Source organism: Sorghum bicolor, chromosome 2 (assembly GCF_000003195.3).
Source record: "Sorghum bicolor cultivar BTx623 chromosome 2, Sorghum_bicolor_NCBIv3, whole genome shotgun sequence".
Lineage (NCBI taxonomy): Eukaryota > Viridiplantae > Streptophyta > Magnoliopsida > Poales > Poaceae > Sorghum > Sorghum bicolor.
In genome coordinates, this window is record NC_012871.2 from 59,918,335 (window position 1) to 59,939,399 (window position 21,065).

The following is a 21,065-nucleotide window of genomic DNA, read 5'->3' on the forward strand; positions in this document are numbered from 1 at the left end:
CTGTGCTCTTGTCTTCTGCCAGTGCAAGAGGAAAATAATCCTCCGATTGATCAGCCGCGTTGCGGAGGTCCACACTCGCAGTCACAGGTCCGCTCCTTGCCGGCACACGAAAAGGAGGAAGGTCAGGACGGAGGCGGCGGCGTAGACGCACGGAAATGTTCTGATCGGGCATAGAAGGAAGGGATCAAGGGGACAGATGAATAGTTTGGTGCACGGGCTTGGGTTTGGACTGGCCAGGCCCAAGTGGGACCCAGGAGAAAATAATCAATAAATTATTTAATTAATTAGCTTGATTGCTTTGAGATCAGTGAAATTTTTAGAAAAAGGAGTATTGGAGCAGTAGCCATTTTCATAAGGTACTCATTTTATATCATAGATATTGATGCTCTTTTTCTATAAAGTTAATCAAAGTTAAAAGAGTTTGACCGGCACGGATTCTAGAAGTTGAAACTTTCAGAAACAAAGGGAATATATTACTTCGATCAAAATTATATCTGTAATTTACAACTAAACTTAAAAGGCCCTAGGACTTCAAATCAACGCTTGGCGGGATCCAAAAAATCGAGACATTGATGTTATATAGTATAAATATCACCCTCTGTCCTAACTTACATATGATTTTAGCTTTTCTAGAAACTAGCTTTTGAATATACGGCATTGTCTAGATACATAATAAAAGTTGTTAATATAAAAAAACCCAAAACAACCGATAAATTGGAACAGAGGGAGTACAATCGTGCTAAAATCTATGGATCATCTCTTCCACAAACAGTGTTTACAAAGTTACTTGATGACAACAACACTCGAAGTGTGGCTTCGCACCTCACTGCACACATATCATAATTCATTTGGAGGGTGATTGGTTGGCCGCATATGCTTGGCTAGGTTGGTGTAATGCAAGTTTTGTTTGTTTGTTTGGTTGTACTATCTTCTAAGCCTAGCTGGCAGGATGCAAAAGAGGCCTCTCATCCTACATTTAGGCGTTTTTGGATAGCCAGGCTCACTAGATGCAGGTACTTACTCAGCAAATGTTTTTATTAGTGTAATTAGTAAGTATCAAGTGATATTAATGTGTTTTTTTTAAAAAAAATATATGTGTAATTTAGAACTAAACTTAAAAGGCCATATGACTTCAAATCCAAACACGTGAAACGCTTGATCAGTTGGCACACGGCCACGCATGGTGGGATCCAAAAAATTGAGACAATAATGATGTTATCTATCCCTAATATTTAATTGTAAAAATTTCAGTCTGCCCTTCGAATTTCTGTCTGCCACCCATGCCATTTTTTTTACCGTCTCCGTCTCTGAGCGGAGAACCTGATGACAAACAATTTAATCCGTTGTGCAGAGGCCCTGATCTGCTGGCCTGGGTGCCGAACTGCAGGCTGCCGCTGGCATGGCGACAGGAGGCAGCGGAGGAGAACATGGAGGGAAGCGAGTAGGAGGCCCAACTCACCTGCCGCCAAGGAGCTCGCCCGTTGCGGAGGCCCAGCGTGCTCACCGAGGGTGGAATCAGCGCAACAGCGGCTATGAAACCCTAGCCACGTCCGCCGCGCCGCCGCCGCACCGCCAGGCCGGTCCGCCTTGGGTTTTGTTCTTGGGAGAGAGGAGAGGAGCGTCGGGCATAGAGAGACAACGTCGGGGGAGATGGAGGGCCACACGTGGGGTAGGCGACGGACGGGCTGAGGCATGGTTTTTTTTGCATATATTATATATCTATCCTTCTATCATTTAATATTTAATTATAAAAATACCAGTTCACCTGCTTTTCTGTCCGCCACCCACGTCAGCCTTTTTTAACTGTCTTCGTCTCGTCGTCGAGCTCCGACCAGTCCCCGGCGCCTCCTGCGCCATAGTGGTAGCTAGGTTGGTAGTCGTTGTCTAGGATCTTGGACCAGTCCAAGATCTTCACTAGCAGCGACCCGTGCACCGTCCGGCGCCAGTTTCGCTGGCGACGCCTTCCGTGCGGCTAGAAACTGGCCTGCCCTGGCCGTCTCAGGAGGCTCGAACGCGCCCTAGATGTCCGACTCGTCGAAGTGCTTGCCTGTGCCACCGGCGGTAGCTACCGAGCTCGCTGTTGGCACAATGACGTCGTACGACGCCTGCGAGAAGTGGGTGTGGGTCTCATCTCACCTATATTAGGACTTCCACTCCATATTGGTTTAAACGCAAGTTATTCTAACTCGTATGAGCACGAGTTATATGTGTCCAGATAAAAGAAACTCTCCATCGTTCGGTAGTTAGAGGAAGACAGACAAAAAATGGATGGACGAAAAAAAAAGCCTAAATTTTTGCCTCTTCATTATTAGGTAGGTATACATATATATACAATTGGATAATAAAGATATAAATATAAATTTGATAGTTATTTTTTTTTCTGTTGCAACGCACGAGTATTTTTGCTAGTACAGCCGTCCTAACTTACATATGGTTTTAGCTTTTATAGAAACTAACATGTTCCGAGTTGGTCTAAATGGGCCTTGTTATGTCCATCTGATTCTACTGGGACAATGCTTGCGTCTTGGACCTGGCCCGATGAGGCCTATTTTTAGGACTGTGAAGCGGCGGCATGTGCGCCATGTAGTCTCAGCAGGCCCAGACCCAGTCAGCCCACAAGCTAGAGAGAGTTGGAGACGACGGCGAGCGGACCGGACTGGAGTTGGAGACGACAGGGGCGGCGGGGGTTTGCCGCGTTGATTAGCAAAATCTTGCGGATAATACACATCGGCAGCACGTAGATCAAGTCAAACTCCACCAACCGGCCATTTTGAAACTGCTAGAGTACTGTACATGACCAAAAAAAATGGGACTGCGCGCACTGCGCCAGTAGCATAACGACGACCCTGAAACACGGCGCACGCACAGAACACTGAGGAGCAAAAAATCCCCTCTACTTCGCCGTTGGATCGCCGCCGGCCAGGAGGGGCTCGGCGATGCCATTGCCGACGTCGACCATCGAATCCGACCGCGCCGACGTCTTCTCCAAGTCGTCGTCCGAGTGCTGCTCTGGCTCCTGGTCCTGCAGCCCCCGCCTCTTGGCGTCGCCCGCTTTGCCCCACAGCACCACGTACAGCCCCGCGATGACGGCGATCGCGCCCAGCAAGCTGGAGATCCATCGCTCGGTCAGCCACAAATAAAAGATCGATGTCATCGCTCGGTCATTCACATGCATATTACGAACCTGCCGACGTGCAGCTCTTCACGGAGGACGGCGGCGGCGAAGACGGTGGTGATCACGGTGCAGAGCGGGTTGAACATGGCGGAGTAGAGCGGGCCTCTCACCGAGATGCTCCACGACTGCAGGTAGAACGTGACGCCTGACCCCAACACCCCCTGCACATTACATCGCCATGGCATCGATCACCTCCAAGGTCGTTCCTCCTCTCCGACGGGGCGGCGACGGGCAGAGAGAGGAAGAGGAAGCATGCATGGTTGACGACAGTTACCGAGAAGAGGCAGCAGGAGAGGTCGAAGAGCGAGTGGATCCGCCAGGCGGCAGGGTCCGGCAGGAGGAAGGCGACGAGCAGCGCGGACTGGAGCGTGGAGAGGAGGCACATCCACGCCGACAGCGCCAGCGGGTCCACGTACGACTTGCAGATGGGCACCTGCAGGATGAGCCAGAGCGACCAGCAGGAGCTGCTGCCCACCAGGAAGAGCGCGCCCGCCACCCACCTGCTGCTGCCGCCGCCCGCCGCCGGCGAGTGGAGGGGGAGGAGGAGAGCGTCGTGCAGGTCGCCCAGCAGCAGCTTCGGGCCCTTGAAGAAGGCCATGGCCATGGCGCCGCTCACGCAGACGGCCGTGCCGAAGATCTTGGCGAGGCTCCGAGGCCTCCTCACCTCCACCCTCTCTAGCCTGTCGTTGATTCAGGGAATCAGAGATGGATGGAGACATCAGGCGACAGTAGCAGCAGATTTCACATTTTCTTTTTTTCTGGACGAATTTGAGCTCAGAAACATATATATTTCTCAGGTAATTCTAGACGGGTGATATTTTTGTACTGTCTGTGTCGATCTGTGTGTTATTGAAGTACGGACTACGTAGTACTGTACTGCTCTTGCCAATTCACGAAGCTAGCTAGAAACAGATCTAATGGAAGACGATCAATAATGGAACGACTACTGGAATATTCTGGTAGCTAGCTAGTGGACGTCCCAAAATAATCTAGCATAGCACGAAAAAGTGTGCATTAACCTACTAATCATTTTGTCTTTACTTAAAACTACATACTGGAGTACTTAGACTATCTCCAACAATTATTACCCAAAATACAATACCCATTTATCCTTTGGGTAGCGCTACAGGTAAAAAGTTTCATACCTATTTTTAGTCTTCTCCAACAACAAGACCTAAAAGACAACACTCTCTGCAAATAGGTCTCAAGGAGAGAGGATACCCAAATTTGGGTTATGCATCTCCTGATACCCAAAATGGGTCTGTTGGAGGCTATAGGTATTGTGTTGGAGACCTATTTTGGGTTTGGGTTCCCAAATAGGTCTCCTATTGGAGACAGTCTTAGCAAGGTGGTACATGAAAAGGTACTACTATGCATGTGTTCTTCATGAACATGGCCTTGTTTAGTTCGCAAAAATTTTCAAGATTCTCCATCGCATCGAATCTTTGGTCGCATGCATGAACCATTAAATAAAGATAAAAATAAAAATTAATTACACAGTTTAACTGAAATTTGTAAGATGAATCTTTTGAGCCTAGTTACTCCGTGATTGGACAATATTTGTCAAATAAAAACGAAAGTGCTACAATAGCCAAAAAAGCAAAATTTTGCGAACTAAACAAGGCCAAATATTCTGAATGCTGACAAAGAGTCAGACTGTCAGAATAAGTATGCATGACCTGAATCTTGAATGTTTGGAAAAGAAAAATTATATAAATCCAAAGAGTATGCCCGAACTCCATTATAAACTTATGGTTATTTATTCAAAAATAAACTTATGGTTATTGGACAGTACATTTAATTACAAATTCAATAGTATCACTATATACTAGTTAGAAGTTGTAGCAAAGTTATTGATCAAAGATTACAAGTTTAGTTTTTTGACCTACACGAAACGTCTTATACTGGACCGCAGGTGAGTGATGTGGTCATGTGGAGCTTTGGTCCAGAGCACCCGACTAATAATGCAAGCCATGGAGCCAAACTAACGCAGTACTATGCCATATTAGACGAGACAGTGGATCGAGCAGAGAAACAGTGCTCCACTAGCTAATTTGCTGATGAAACGGGATCCCTCTTCCCTGTCAGTGTCAGGTACTCACCCGACTGATGCTGCCATGACGAAGGTGATGGCCGGAATCAAGTTGGTCATGGCCGTTGCCATCGACGACGAGCCCAGATTCACCCCTTGGTAGTACAAACACTGATTCACTGTCGCCCTGTCGCATGCATAGAGCAAAACTTGATGTCAGAACAAATAAGAAACTGAAGAGGTTTATTTCCCTCTACGCTGTAGGTACAGGCTTCTGTGACCGATCGATTAGTATTGCTACATATATACTTGCATACCCGACAAGAGAGGCGACGAAGACCAAGGAGAAGCCTGTCATTCCAAGGCGGCCCATCATCTCCTTCATCTTCCTCCTGCATGCAGACCCACGAGCCATGGCGGACGACAAGAATCAGGTTTCTCTATACAATCGAAGTTGTCAAACTAAAATTCCAGCAAAAATATGAAGACATGCATGCACCTGTTGGCCGCGACGGCGACGGGGACGAGCACAATGGTGGCGACGGCCTGCCTGTAGACGACGAAGACCAGGGGGCTCATTCCGCCGGTGAACGCCGCCTTGGACCAGAGCGCTAGAGCCGCGTAGATGCACTGCGTCACCACCATGGCCGCACACGGTTTGTACTCCTCCATGCCCATGGCGGTGGCGGTGGCGGCGGCTACAGCTGCTGCGCGCAGAGCCTGCCGGTGCTTGGCCTTCGTTATTACGGCCGGTTGTTTTGGCTTTTAGGCTCGACGTGCACGCTGCTGAGGTGGGCAGCTCATATATAGCTAGGCGATGAAGGAGTAGCAGGCTGGCACACGGCACACAGGAAGACACTGGTGGTTGTTACCTTACTTCATTCCAAAATAAGTGACGATTTTCACTTTTTAATTAATATCGCGTTTGACTATTCTTTTTAGTCATTTTTTTCAAATTATAAATAAATAAATAAATCATTATTCCTCTAACGGTAAAGTAAGATATAATAAAATAGATAATATTTATATAAATAATTTAAATAAGACGAACGATCAACGTCTAAAAGTAAAAAAATAAAAAGAGCAGAATAGTAGCAGCAGCAGCTCAGAGATACCTGCATGCATGTGCTCGCACGACACTGTTGAACGTGTCTCCTATCATAAGGATCGGTGGCTACATGGATGTATATCACGAAAGTTTATTTCTACATGTGCTCACATGGTAGCTAGCTAGCTAGTAGAGTGATGGAAGAAACTGGAATGTGGTGTTCGCAGTCACAGTAAGTACTCCGTACCCTTGTTTACTTCTAAAAAAATTTACAAAATTTTTCAGATTTCTCGTCACATCAAATCTTTAGACGTATACATAGAGTATCAAATATAGACAAAAATAAAAACTAATTGTACAGTTTAGTCAGAATTGACGAGACGAATCTTTTGAGTCTAGTTAGTCCATGATTAGACAATATTTCTCAAATACAAACAAAAGTACTACAGTGTCGATTTCCCAAAATTTTTTGAAACTAAACAAGACGCAATTAGGAACCTCTCCCAGAACATTCGCCTTGTTCGTTTGAGCTGAACAAATAGGGGACTGGTCCGTGTAATTGAGCTTTAAACATTCATAAACAATACCGAAATTACTGTTTGCTCAATGGAGTTAAGTTAGGCAAGAGAGGCCATGGCTCAACTTGGCCTCAAAGCTAAGCTCTGCCCCGGCAAGTATATTTTGAACAACCTAATTCTTTTTTCAAAAACCTTTCATAACGTTGTTTCCAAGGTTGCCATGTCATGTGAAATGAAATAAAACTTGAATGAAACACCAACTCTAATGGAGAGTATTATTCCACGGTTTTATAGGCATTTTATTTCAAGACTCATAGAGAGTTGGTAATCGTGCCAAGAGAGTTTCATCTAGATGAAACTCATTTCTTCTCTCTCTTCTTAAATACAGTGTCATGTCATCCAAAATACTTATGTGGCAGCCTATTTAATGTGAATGAAACTCAGATGAAACTCCCATAGAGACTGGCCTTAGTTTTGTTCTATGTTAAATATTTTTTTTTGTCTTTGACCATAAATTTCAAGAAATTCATATAGTTTCAGACCACGTGAACATATATATATATATATATATAAATAAATCTTAAATTGTTATACTACTATACAAATTTTTATAATTGATAGTAAAAAAAAATAAAAAAATATTTAATTTAGGACAAAACAATTTTATAAATATAACTTAAAACGGAGGGAGTAGTATACTAATAATTAGTATCGGCTCATGTAAAAGTGAAACTATAAAAAATCTGACCACATAAAATACTTTTGTGGGGCTGAAAATTTGTGGGACTTTTTCCATGTCAACACAGCCACCTACATGGTTTTCACCAAAATATATTTCTAGAAAGTTTTATCAAATATTTGGATATCTAAATTGATTTAAGTGGAGGAGTTATACAGACACTCAAGTAGGCAACACTCGCCTTAAAAATAAAAGCTGACCTTGTTACGAAAACCAATAAAAGATTTAGAGCTTTTATAAGTTCTCTGGAATTTGAAACTTTAGTTAAATGTGTATTAAACCTTCTCTAACTTTCCTCATATATGAATTTTTATTGTAGAAAACTTTCCTCATATATGAATTTTTATAGTAGATGTGTACAATTCACTGATACTTACACTCCCTCTCGCATGCAAGCTTCTCGTAAAGCTTTAAACATGAAAAATATGATTCAAGCTCAAGTCATCTAGTTCTGGAACTACATTAAGTTGCATGTGCTGGCCATTTCAATTAGGAAGTTCAAGTGGATACAAAAAAAAGTGCAAATAACTCAAGACGGCTTCAACAATTAATGCGTATACATTGATACTTTTTTTTTTGTGCTCTATACACAAAATACTATCTGTCCCTCTTTATTATTTTTGCTCTGTTATTTCTCAACCAAGCAGTGCCCAATAATGGACAGGGTTGTCCGTGGTAAATTAATCTGGCAATGGTACAATGGATCAACAAGCGCCTCAGACGACATGGGATGATATCTTGATAGATTGGGACGACTGTGATGGCTCACGGATGGTGGTGGCATGGAATCATGGATGAGTGGTGCCGACTTCTACTGGGAGTGTTAGTGTGTCACATAAAGCAGGAGAATCATGCCTAGGGTTGTTCATAGGGGTAGATAGTGACACATCAATAATTTCTGCAACTAGGAGACAACTGGCAACAAAGGAGGGTCATATTTGTTTAATTTGTATGGTCACCACTGAGAGGCTTCTAGAGTGAAGTGCCTAATGCTGTTTTTTGAGGCCGAAGCCGAAGGTAAGTCTGATAGCCCCAGGTGTTTTTGGAAGTAAAGTCGTACAATTTTTTTTTGAACTTCAACTTTTTTAAGGTAATGGTTTTCGAGATCTCGTCGTATAGAAGCCAAGTTAAAACTTGTTGATAGGCCCTATAGTTAAGTCGTGGAGAGTAAAATTATTTTACAAAATAATCATGGATGTAATGCAACATATATCATTGGTCAAAATCATGTTTCAGCAGGTACCATATCAACATTTGAAATGGAGCTCTTCTGTAATTAGAAAAATACTAAGAAAGTAGCAGGGATGATGGCCGGATTTGCTAACACCATAAACGAATTTCCCTTTTCTAGGTCCGAGAAGTTGTGACAGCGAGGTGCATCTCTACTATAATTGAAATCTTCTTAAAGTCACATCCCTCCTTCAAAATCAACGGCTCACTAAACACAAACTAGGAATCCAACGTCTGAGATTAAGATGTTAGAAGCCGCTTTCAACTAACCTGAGTCCCGCGCCCGCCCGCGCCAACTCTGCCGGCAAACCCTCACGTGTGCGCGCCGCGGCGAGGTTTCGAACCAACAGTCCGCTATTTTCTCCGAGAAAAAAAAGAAACATCGTCCGCGGCGGAACAGCGCGAGGTCCTCCGTCTCGTCGGCGTCCGGGATGGCCGGGAGCGTGCGCGGCGGGATGAGGCGCGGCGCGAGGAGGAAGACGGCCAGGACGGAGAGCACCAGAAGCAGCAGCGACAGCACGTACGGCGAGGCGGCGTACGAAGACGCCATCTCCCTTGCTCCTCAGCCTCGCGACTGGCGATCCTCTCTCTCTCTCTCTGGTCGGAACAGAAGAGAGAACGGGACACGAAACCTCCGCCGGCTCAGGTGAGGACGTGGGGTCGGTTCCCTGCCACGCGCGGGCCGGATCTCGCCGCCGCCACGGAGGAGGACGCGGGCATCGGCCGCCGCACGAGCGCGCGAAATCGGGAACCCGCGAACCAGGACCAGGATGAAACGGAAAGGTGGGGAAGGCAGGCGCGGGAAGGAAACCGCCTGCCGCAGGCGCAGCAACGGGAACCGGCGAGCGGAGTGAGACGGGAAGCCGACGCGGGGAATGGCGACGCGCGCGGCGGCGGCGGATCCGATGAGGGTCTAGAGCCCAATCGCGCGGCGGGGGGCCGGGGCGGCGGTAGGAGGAGTGGAGACGAAGCAGAGCAGGGGCAGAGGTGGGGAAAGAGGAAGAGAGAGAGACACTTGTGTATTGGAAGGGGAGTGAAATGAGATTTGGGGAGGCGCACAGGGATACCATGCATACTCTAGGAGGCACCGCCGCCATGGGAATCAGCCATCATGGGGCCTCCAGTCGCGGAGAGACAACCGGCCGCCGCGGGGTTGCAGCTAAGCGTGGCACACGAGGTCCGCCTAGGCTTTGGCGAAGGGCATGGTGGCTGCGCATCCAGGATGGCCAGTGCATTTGAAGTAGCCCTTGAGCTTCAGCGCCACGCGCTCCTCCATCGCCGCCGCCACCCCTGCCACATCCATGGTTGCCGCCCCGCCCCGTCTGAAATTGCCTCTGCTGTGAGTGGATCGACCACCGGCAGCCCCGGTTCATCAATAAGAAGCGGACCAAAGAGGCGGCGACGCGGCTCCGCCTAACTGCGGTGGCATGGCTCCAAGGTAATTTGTGCCTTGTCATCTTCCCCGTTCTAGGATTTCTGTAATTGAAGGTGAGCAATTCTATCTGTCTAAGATCTAGAAATGTTCAGTAGAAGTAAAGCTACAAATTTTAGTGGTTTCAGCATTGATCTTAAAATGTGCAGTGAAATCTTACAAGCCGATTGATCCATTGACCTGTCACTTTTTCTGAAATCTGGGGAAAAAAATTTCCTATGATTTCGATCTTTTTCCTGTTTTTGCTCTAACCAGTTTTGTTTCCCTACTACGTGCATCGACTTGCCATTTTGGCCAACCTGACAACTTAAGTTCAGCGAAAGGCAACAACAAAAACAGTGACTGGGAGACAATCATTACATAAGGTGCTTGTCAAGACTATCAAGGCGTAGCGTCATTGGCGCGTACAACTCACTAAATCAAGGAAACCAACACATGTATGTCAGCTTGCTTGCTGTCCATTGCAACCTTCGTGAAGAGTACAAGTAGAATGCCTAAATTGTTTGGTACTTTGATAATTACCTGAAACCCGTCATCATGTATTGGATACATTGTCCACACTGCTTTGAGAGATAATAGACGGTAGCATGCTAATATAATATTTTACTACCAGATGCATTATGTACCTTTTTTCTAATTCTAATTGCCTTTTGCAGATTCATCCTATTGCTTTTCAATTTGTCAGCACGTTCAGGGTACTAACCAAGCCTATTTCACTGAATGTTTGGGACTTGATTCTTCTAAGAAGCAATTTTGTGAGTCATCGATATGTTAAGGATTCATTCTTTAATGCTGGTTTTTTCTATGGTGTTTGTTGATCCTTCTCATTACATGGATAAGTTTTTTTATTTATTCTTGTGATTCTATAATATAATTGTTTGTTGGGAACCACACCTTTGGAATAACTCAGGAACTTAAATTAGGATTAAGTTGTAAACTATGCAGCATATCAAGATCTCTTTTTTTTTCCTGAAGTGTGAACTGTTTAGTTTTAATAAGCATGAAGGATGAACCTATTTGTTGCATTTTTATTTGACAAACTCCTATTTTGTAATGGGTTAGAGCAACTCCAACAGCTTTGCTATTCTTATTATGGAGGCCTTTTAGAACTTTTATAGTAGAAAAATAGGCTCCAACATATGTGCTATTTGGTTTTGTAAAATAGAAAGTTTGCTATCCCTTGATTTTCGTTGGCCATATATAGCCAACCACTGACACTAGCTATCTGATAGCAAGGCTGTTGTAAACCCCTCTTCTTTTTTAAAAAAGTTATCTATTTTACAAAATGGCTAAACATTAGAATTTAGCTACTTATTTTAGCCAAGCTCTTGGAGATGCTCTTAGGAAGCTGAAGGAATTGTATATTTAAGATGGAAACTCATGGGGCAAAGCCGGTGATTCCATAGGATAAATATCCTTCCTTTTTCCTAGCAGGACCATATAATTACAAGACCCTCATGAAGTTGAGAATGCCACTTGGACTTCACATTAACATTAATACTCACTCTATTCAACTCTTAGAATCCATGTCGGTCAAATTTTTTTGGAGTTTGATCAACTTTATAGAAAATAGCATCAATATGTATGATACAAAATTAGTATCTTATGAAAATATATTCTATGATAAATCTAATTATATTAATTTGGTAATATAAATCTTAGCGTTTTTTCTAGAATTTCGGTTAAAGTTTTAAAAGTTTGACTTACCATGCCATGTTTCTGGTTATTTTTAGATGCTGGTATAGTTGCTAATGATGCAGAATTATTATAGATTTTCTATGTTATTTTCCATGGTGAACATGCTACAAAGAAACTATAACACTCCAAATTTTTGAATTTGAAATTTAGTTTGAATTTGATTTAATTTTGGGCTTAGTTTGAATTTTTGAGGATTATTAAATAATTTACAAAATTAAATAAAATTAAATATAAGGTAGAAAATTTGTTCGTGTGCATTCATGCCGCTGCATTTATTTTTGTTTGACTTGCTTGCTTGTGCTTGAATTATTTTGTTGCAAGAAAGAAAAATAGAAGAAACTGTTTCTGTTAAATAAAGGAAAAAGGAGAGCCCCCACCTGGGCCGATTCTCGGCCCAGCGCCCCGCACCCCTCCCCTCTCCCCTCTCCCGCACGGCCCAGCAGCGGTCCAGCCGCAGAGCCGCAGCGCACAGCCCGCAGCGCCCCCTGCCCCCGCCCGCAGCCGCTGACGCGTGGGCCCCGCAGGTGGGACCCACCTCGTCCCTAACCTCCCGTCCGAAACGGACGGGGAGTCCGCGCCGCCACCCCGGTTTCCGAGCCGCACGCGCACCCCGAGGTTCACCCTAGCCTATTTAAGGCGTCCCTCGGCCGCCCGCACCCCCCTAAACCCTAGCCTCGCTCCCGAGCCGCCGCGTGTTCGTTTCGCCGAAACCCGCGCCGCCGCCGCCGTCGCACTCCTCTCCGCGTTGCCGGTTTCGCGAAGGTGAGCCGCGCCCCGTCCTCGCCGCGTCGTGCCGACCCCGGTGGTGCCCTCGGCGTGCTCCGTCTCGCCCCGTAGGGCCGTGCCCGCGACCTCGTCGGCGGCGGCCATGGCGTCGCCGTCCCTGCCCGCCGCGCCGCCGCGGCCCCGCTGCTCGCCTCGCCCGCGTGGCCGGTCCACCATGGACCGGTGGACCCGGTCCACCGCCCAGCGGCCTCCCCTGCCCCGTGCGCGCGGTCCACCGCGCACCCGTGGACCCGCCAACCGCCGGCCGCCACGTGGCCAGCCAATCTGGCCGACCAGCGCCCCCGCTGTGTTTTTGCAAAAAAACCCCCTGGGTTTCTTTGAAATCAACCCGCGCTCCATTTAGTTCTAGTTTTATTTAAAATATGCCCCTGCTTTTACAGTTTAGCCCCTGCACCCGTTGGTTTTTATATATTTAATCCAAATCCCTTTTTAATTCAGTTTTTAATTAGTTTTAATAATGAAAAATAGTTCAGTTTATGTACAGATTTGCCATCCAACTTGTTTTAGCCATAACTTTTGCATCGTAACTCCGATTTAGGTGATTCTGGTCGCTATAGTTTCCTTTCGTCGAGTAGAATACAGTGGTGCAGTTGCTTTCTGTTTTCGCATACTTTGGTGTACTGTTTCTGATTAAGCTTGTTTGCTTGCATGTATTGTTCCTTTGATTGATGATTGTCGCGTATAGCCAACGAGACGTTCGTGAAGGAAGAGGTTCAGGATCCCGCTGAATTCGAGCAACCCGACATCGATCAAGGCAAGTGCAGACACCGTTTGATCATTTTGAACCTACTCATTAATGTCATTTACTTTATATGCATGTGTCCAATGAATGCAAACCCTAAGGACATGATTAGCTTTACTTACTATTCCTTGTTCACCTGGGGTTATGTATATGGGTAGACTAGGCCATACTAGGTTTGCTTAGCTGCTCTACTCATCTTAAACACATGCCTAAACAAGTATTAATCTCTACTCAACTTGATGCTTAAACTGTGCTGAACCTTTGGTCACTGTGGCGATGGTGATGATGGATGCTCACGAGCATCGTGATGATGGTGGTGACAGGGGGAGCGGGTACCGTTGGTGGTCCGGTTTGCCGGGCGTACCCGTCTCTGCTCTCCGTAAGGACTTAGTCAGGGAGCGGCCCCCTGGGACTTACAGTGCAGCTCCAAGCTATATGGCTCTGGCTTGACTAATTATCAGGACCTCCGCTGGTAGGGTGTTACTTTCCGGGTAGGCGTAAGGAATGTAGCTTGGGTATTCATATTAAGAGGTCGGTCAGTTCGAGGTCCCATTGCTATGGGCACGGCTGCCGCGCGCCCCGGCAAAAACTTACGAGTGGCATCCTATTAGTTGGACCCTGTGAAAGGTCTCGTAGTGAAACCCTGCCTGCTCACCTTGGTAGTGTTTTGGGGAGTCATGACCCCGGGCAAATGGGAATCACGACTTGGAGTGAACGTGCACACCTCTGCAGAGTGTAAAACTGATATATCAGCCGTGCTCACGGTCACGAGCGGCCCAGACCCTCACTTGATGAGCAAATTGGATTTACTGGATACTTGGAGATGGAGCTTGGCGAGGTTGCTACCTCGTGTTTTGGCGGAATGGCTATTCCACGTTGGCAGGATTGCTATCCTGTGTTAATAATTGGGGTTAATCCCTGGACTTCTATAATTATTAGGATAGTCATTTAAAATATGCTAATTACTACTTACACTAATTAAGGGTTGGGTTTATGCGACTCATAATTAGTAATAGGTTGTTCTAATAATAGTCATAATTAAAAGTGATCAACTAAAATGCTAGCGCAGTCAAACCAAGTCAGCTTTACCTTGTTTTAAGCCTTGCATGTCATTACTTTCCGTCTGTGCTTGCTGAGTTCGACATGAGCTCACCCTTGCTATAATCATTAAAGGTTGCTCGGACGATCAGGAGTACAATTGTGATTTCCCTGAGGACTACCTTGAGTCTCCCGGTTGTTAGGCTCGTGTGGTTCTGCCGTCGACCTTCCTGTGGCAAGGTGGACCTGCTGCGTCGGCGTCTAGTTTCCCTTTTATTTATGGAACATTTTAGCTTATGTTTCCCCTTCGCACTTTGATAAACATTTGGCTTGTAATAATGGTACTTTTACTCTCATTTATGTAATTCGTTTGAACACTGTGTTTTGTACCATTGATGATGTCGGTCCATGTGTGTGAATTTGAGATCCTGGCGCACATGTGATTTGGCACCCGAATGCTCTCTTACATCCGGGTGTGACAGAAGTGGTACCAAAGCCGTGTTGACCGTAGGATCACGCAGCCTAGTTAGAAACAGCCGTTTAGAATGTCCCTTTTGGGTGGAATACACCATTGGATCTACTGACTGCCTTACTAACCTGTCTCATTAGACTTTATCTATTAGCCTTATCTACTTACTTTTGCTAACACTTCAGTTTATTCACTTACTTCCTGCATTTATTACCTTGTTATCATTTATTGCTTCCTGCTTCTCATATTGCATTTATGTTCTTGTTTCAACTTTTATTACTTATTATTTGAACCTTTCTTGTTTACCTTGTCTTTTGTTTATCATTCTACTCATATTACCTTCTTGTTCCTTGTTTTTCATTTATTACTTGAGTTATGTTTTATTTCTGCCTTGACCATAAATTTCATTACCTTGTTTTTACTTTATACCTTCATTACTTGTTTTCCATATCTCGCCATAAATACCACCAAAGTTCATATTGTTCATCCATTGTATAATCTTGGTTCATCTTCATTACACATACACTTTTACCTTCATTTATGTTATTCATTTATCTATCATTGTCATGATCTATTAACCGTTTCCTGCATGTCTATGATCTTATGCATAAGTAGATGACTCACCATTTGACCTGCCGCAAGAGCGTCATTCGTTTCCGCCCTGTTCAAGCTGTGGAGTTATCGTTGACTGGTCGCGTGGATAACATCGTGTTCCAGCCTAACCAGCATCTCGATGACGGTGCTAACCTCCAAGACGCGGAACCCTATGAAGGACAACAACCACCTCAAGCTCTGGTGGTGCATGGAAGGGCGCCTTGCTGGGCAGCTGGAGGAGATGATCCCTTCGGTGATGATGATGACATGGATGATGATGATGAGGATGCACCTGGAGGACCTGGAGGACCCGGAGGACCCGGTAGACCTGGAGGACCTGGAGGTCAAGATGGACTTTTTGCTGCTGATGATGGGTGGATTGTGACAGTCTGCACAAGGGATGGTTGAGAGTGTTTCTTCCACAGCGAGCTGAAGCGTCTCCTTGACCAGCAACTAGGACATGGCATGTTCTCAGTGGAGTACCGCAGTGAGCACTGGAGTCACCCAGACTACCCGGCGTACTGGAAGGTCTGGGCACACGTCGGCAGGCCTAACCCAACGCTGAGGGCACTGAGGATCATGTCCATACATGAAGCTGTGGCAGAGAGGTTTACCCAGATGGCGGGCATTAATGATGCTGCTCGTCAGGCTTTCTACGCGTACCGTGATCACTTCTTCGAGGAGATCAGCCAGGATGAACACCGCTACTACCCTCGCCGTCGCCGAGGAGAGTTGGCGATGACTATTGCTTCCACCACGGATGAGCAAGACCCCCGCGTGCATAGGACTGTCAAGCTGGTGGCGGTCACTAACACCGAGCTCAACAGTTCACTAGTGGAGCTGAAGCAAGTGAGGAAGGAGCTGGACGACGCTAGGAAGAGGATAGCGCAGCTGGAGGCTCAGATCACTGGAGTGCCACTGCCTTCACCTAAGTGGCTTGCTTTCTCTCCGCCTCGTGAAGACCCAGCCTATGGAGATGCCAGCGCTCGTACTACTATAGAATAGGAGCTATTCCCAGCTTAGTAATAAATAGTGCCACGCTTAGAACGTTAGCACGATCTTAGTTATGCGAGTCTAGTGCTTAGTCGTTTGCTTAGTGTGCTTTGCTTGGTCTGTGTGAGAACTTGATTTATTATTGTGTTAATGGTGTGATTTGGTTCTTTGTAATGAGTGCGATGAGTTGTGGGTTGTGTCCACAACGCATCAAGAACAATATTAAGTATTAAGTTTATATGAGATAGTTAGTTTGGGTTATCATCGGTCTCCTTTATTTGTGCTTTATCATATTTCATATCGCTTTATCTTATCAGTCTTACTTTATCATGATCAGTTCATTATCTATATATTACATCTGTTATGAGTACTGTGTTGATCAACTAAGAAAGGAAAGTGACTATCAGCTGGTTCATACTTTGAGGAAAGATTATACATTGCAGTTTACATTACAGCTCAGGTTTACACATATGAACTACATCTGATTTTATTATATTATTTCTATACATCAGATGCCTGTCAACACCAGGAGCAACAGCAATGGAGGAAACAACGGGCAGTCCAACAACAACAATAATGATCACAGCGGGACTAATGCCAACCCTCCTCCTCCTGTGAATCAGCTCATGACCATAGAGCAGTTGATGACTATGCAGACTCAACTGATGCAAGGGATGGCCCATATTATGAACCACATGCAGCAGAACCAAAATCAGAATCAGAACCAACATCAAGGAGGTAACAACGCGTTTGCCCCACCTAGGGACAAGCGTGGAGAGTTCATGAAGGGACGTCCACCGTTCTTCTCTCACTCAGCTGATCCTATGCAAGCTGAGGATTGGCTTAAAGCTGTGGAGAAGCAGCTGGTCATTGCTCAGTGCAATGACAGGGAGAAGGTTCTGTATGGCTCTGGGCAGCTTCAGGGAGCCGCACAAGACTGGTGGGATTCGTACTGCTTTGCACATCAGGACCCGGATACTATCACTTGGGATGAGTTCAAGGTCGCCTTCAAGACTCATCATGTGCCTGCTCGATTGGTGAAGCTGAAGAAGAAGGAGTTTCTGTCTCTGAAGCAGGGCTCCATGACAGTTTGTGAGTACCGTGACAAGTTCACTCAGTTGTCGCGGTATTGCCCCAATGAGGTGGAGAACGATGAAGACAAGCAAGACCAATTCCTGGAAGGTTTGAATGATGGGCTGTCCTACATGATGTCAAATGTCAAGTATGCCAGTTTCCAGGAGATGGTGGACAGGGCATTGGTGCTTGAGAGCAAGCGCCGCAAGATGGAAGACAAGAAGAGAAAGTATAATTCCTCTCAGCCGTCCCCGCTACAACACTCAGCAGGGCCCTCAGTCTCGCCCTGCATATCAGTCAGGCAACCAAGGACAGCAGCAGAATGTCAGGTACAGCAATCAGAGTCAGTAGACGAGCCAGCGCTACAACAACAACCAAGTGCAGCGCCCCGCTAGCCAGGCGCCTCGTCAGAATGCCCCAGCACCATCAGGCTCTCGCCAGAACTCCAACACTATCCCAGCGAAGCCCAATGTCAACCCCACCCCCACTGGAAATACCTGTTTCAAGTGTGGTCAGCTTGGACACTACGCGAATGCTTGCCCCCAGAAGCAGAAGAACAACAATGGAAGGGTGAATCATGTGAAGCTGGAAACTGCTGAGGAGGCTCCAGATGTGGTACTTGGTACGTTCCTTGTCAACTCTTGCCCAGCTACTATTTTGTTTGATACTGGAGCATCACATACTTTTATAAGTGCACAGTTTGTTGAGAAACATAGTATAGCCACCTGTACCATGCAAAACACCATGATAGTTAAATCACCTGGGGGAAAGATGCATACTAATACTTTGTGTCCGGGAATGAGCATTAAAATAAGGGGGGTAGATTTTCCTGTCAATCCTATTGTGTTGGGTTCAGAAGGTTTAGATATGATATTGGGAATGAGATGGTTGTCCAAGTTTAAGGGTACTATTCAGTGTGCTGAGAAGTCAGTTGCTCTAACATCACCTAGTGGGAACAGAATTGAGGTCAGAGTTTCTATGTCACCTAGCAGTGAAGGAACAGTCTACCATGTGAGCAGTGGGTCAGTAGAGGATATTCGAGTTGTGAAAGAATTCCCTGATGTGTTTCCAGAGGATTTGCCAGGTATGCCACCTGAACGTGAGATTGAATTTGTTATTGATTTATTACCTGGTACTGCACCCATATCTAAGAGACCTTATAGAATGGCTGTTAATGAGTTAGAAGAACTTAAGAAACAACTAAGGGAGTTACAGTCTAAGGGGTATATCCGTCCTAGTTCCTCACCTTGGGGAGCTCCAGTTATCTTTGTAGAGAAGAAGGATGGGACACAGAGGATGTGTGTAGACTATAGATCTTTGAATGAGGTCACAATTAAGAATAAATACCCTTTGCCTAGAATAGAGGACTTGTTTGACCAGTGGAAAGGAGCTTGTGTGTTTTCCAAGATAGATTTGAGATCAGGTTATCACCAGTTGAGGATTAAATCTAGTGATATTCCAAAGACTGCTTTCACCACCAGATATGGACTTTATGAGTATACAGTTATGTCTTTTGGGTTAACTAATGCTCCAGCTTACTTTATGTATCTGATAAATAAAGTTTTTATGGAGTATTTGGATAAGTTTGTGGTAGTCTTTATTGATGATATCTTGATCTGCTCCAAGACTGAGGAAGAACATGAGGAAAACCTGAGACTTGTGTTGCAGAAATTGAGGGAACATCAGCTCTATGCCAAGTTGAGTAAGTGTGACTTCTAGTTGAAGGAGGTATCTTTTCTTGGTTATGTCATTTCAAATGGTGGAGTTGCTGTCAGTCCGAAGAATGTGGCAGATGTCCTTAAGTGGAGTCCACCTCAGACTGTGGGAGAGATCAGAAGTTTTCTAGGAATGGCTGGTTACTATCGGAGATTCATTGAAGGGTTTTCCAGTATTGCTAAGCCCATGACTGCTTTGCTAGAGAAGGGTCAGCCATTCAAGTGGAATGAATAGTGTTAGGCTAGCTTTGAGGAGTTGAAGAAGAGGTTGACTACTGCACCAATTCTGACTTTGCCTGATGTGACTAAAAGTTTTCTATCTATTGTGATGCTTCCAAGCAAGGTTTGGGATGTGTGTTGATGCAAGAGGGAAAGGTGATTGCCTATGCATCCAGACAGTTGAAGAAACATGAGGTGAATTATCCAACTCATGATCTTGAGTTAGCAGCAGTGGTCCATTCACTGAAGATCTGGAGACACTATATTCTGGGTCATAAGTGTGACATCTCTACGGATCACAAGAGTCTGAAATACATCTTCACTCAGAATGACTTGAACCTGAGACAGAGAAGATGGTTAGAGTTGATCAAGGATTATGAACTGGAGATTCATTACCACCCTGGCAAGGCTAATGTAGTTGCTGATGCTCTGAGTAGAAAGAGTCAAGTGAATATGTTGGAAGCCACAGAGTTACCGATGGAACTACTGGCAGAATTTGAGTATCTAAATTTGGGATTTGTTGCTAATACCCAAGGTACTTCCATGGACATAGAACCAACTCTTGAGCAAGAGATCAGAAAAGGTCAGAAAGAGGATGAAGAGATCAAAAAGATACTTAAGCTGATAGAAGAAGGTAGAGCACCTGGATTCAAAGTTGATCAAGAAGGGATTGTTTGGCACAAGGACCGATTGTGTGTGCCTGATATTCAGAGAATCAAGGATGTGATACTGAAGGAGTGCCATGAATCTGCTTACTCTATTCATCCAGGAGGAACTAAGATGTACTAGGACTTGAAACAAAACTATTGGTGGCCTGGTATGAAGAAAGATATTGGTGAATATGTGGATTGTGTGACACCTGTCAGAGAGTGAAAGCGGAACATCAGAGGCCAGCAGGGTTGTTGCAACCGTTGAAGATACCTGAGTGGAAGTGGGATGAGATCAGCATGGACTTCATAGTGGGATTGCCGAAAACTCAACGAGGTTATGACTCAATATGGGTTGTAGTAGATCGATTGACCAAGGTAGCTCATTTCATACCGGTCAAAACTAACTACCGTGGAGATCAGTTAGCAGAAAAGTATATGGAACGGATTGTGTGTCTGCATGGAGTTCCTAAGAGGATTGTGTCTGATAGAGGTACACAGTTTACATCAAAGTTTTGGGAGAAGTTACATGATGCTTTGGGAACCGAGCTCAGATTCAGTACTGCTTATCACCCTCAGTCCGATGGTCAGACAGAGAGAGTCAACCAGATAGTAGAGGATATGCTCAGGTCTTGTGCTTTACAGTATGGAGATAGTTGGGATACTAGTTTGCCCTACGCTGAGTTCTCCTATAACAATAGTTATCAGACTAGTCTTAAGATGACTCCTTTTGAAGCCTTGTATGGAAGGAAGTGTAGGACTCCATTGTTCTGGAACCAAACTGGTGAAAGGCAAGTGTTCGGCCCTGATTCTTTGAGGATAGCCGAAGAAAGAGTTCAGTTCATCCGACAGACTCTGAAAGCAGCTCAGTCTAGACAGAAGAGTTATGCAGATGTGAGACGAAGGGAACTTGTGT

General features: G+C 45.3%; 1 protein-coding gene across 1 annotated transcript; it reads right to left on the bottom strand.

Moving 5' to 3' along the window:
* On the bottom strand, positions 2,739-6,021 carry LOC8060278 (WAT1-related protein At4g30420). Its single transcript, XM_002462365.2, has 6 exons — positions 5,707-6,021; positions 5,525-5,599; positions 5,278-5,394; positions 3,450-3,855; positions 3,185-3,336; positions 2,739-3,107 (listed from the first exon to the last, which is right to left on the bottom strand). The coding sequence occupies exons 1-6, from the start codon at positions 5,883-5,885 to the stop codon at positions 2,894-2,896; spliced, it is 1,143 nt and encodes a 380-aa protein (XP_002462410.1). The 5' UTR covers positions 5,886-6,021; the 3' UTR covers positions 2,739-2,893.

Coding starts and splice junctions, on each gene's coding strand:
- LOC8060278 (XM_002462365.2), bottom strand. CDS start 5,885: ATGGGCATGGAGGAGTACAAACCGTGTGCGGCCATGGTGGTGACGCAG. Junction 5,395..5,524: donor TTCGTCGCCTCTCTTGTCGG/GTATGCAAGTAT, acceptor TGCATGCGACAG/GGCGACAGTGAATCAGTGTT. Junction 3,337..3,449: donor TCTCCTGCTGCCTCTTCTCG/GTAACTGTCGTC, acceptor TGTAATGTGCAG/GGGGTGTTGGGGTCAGGCGT.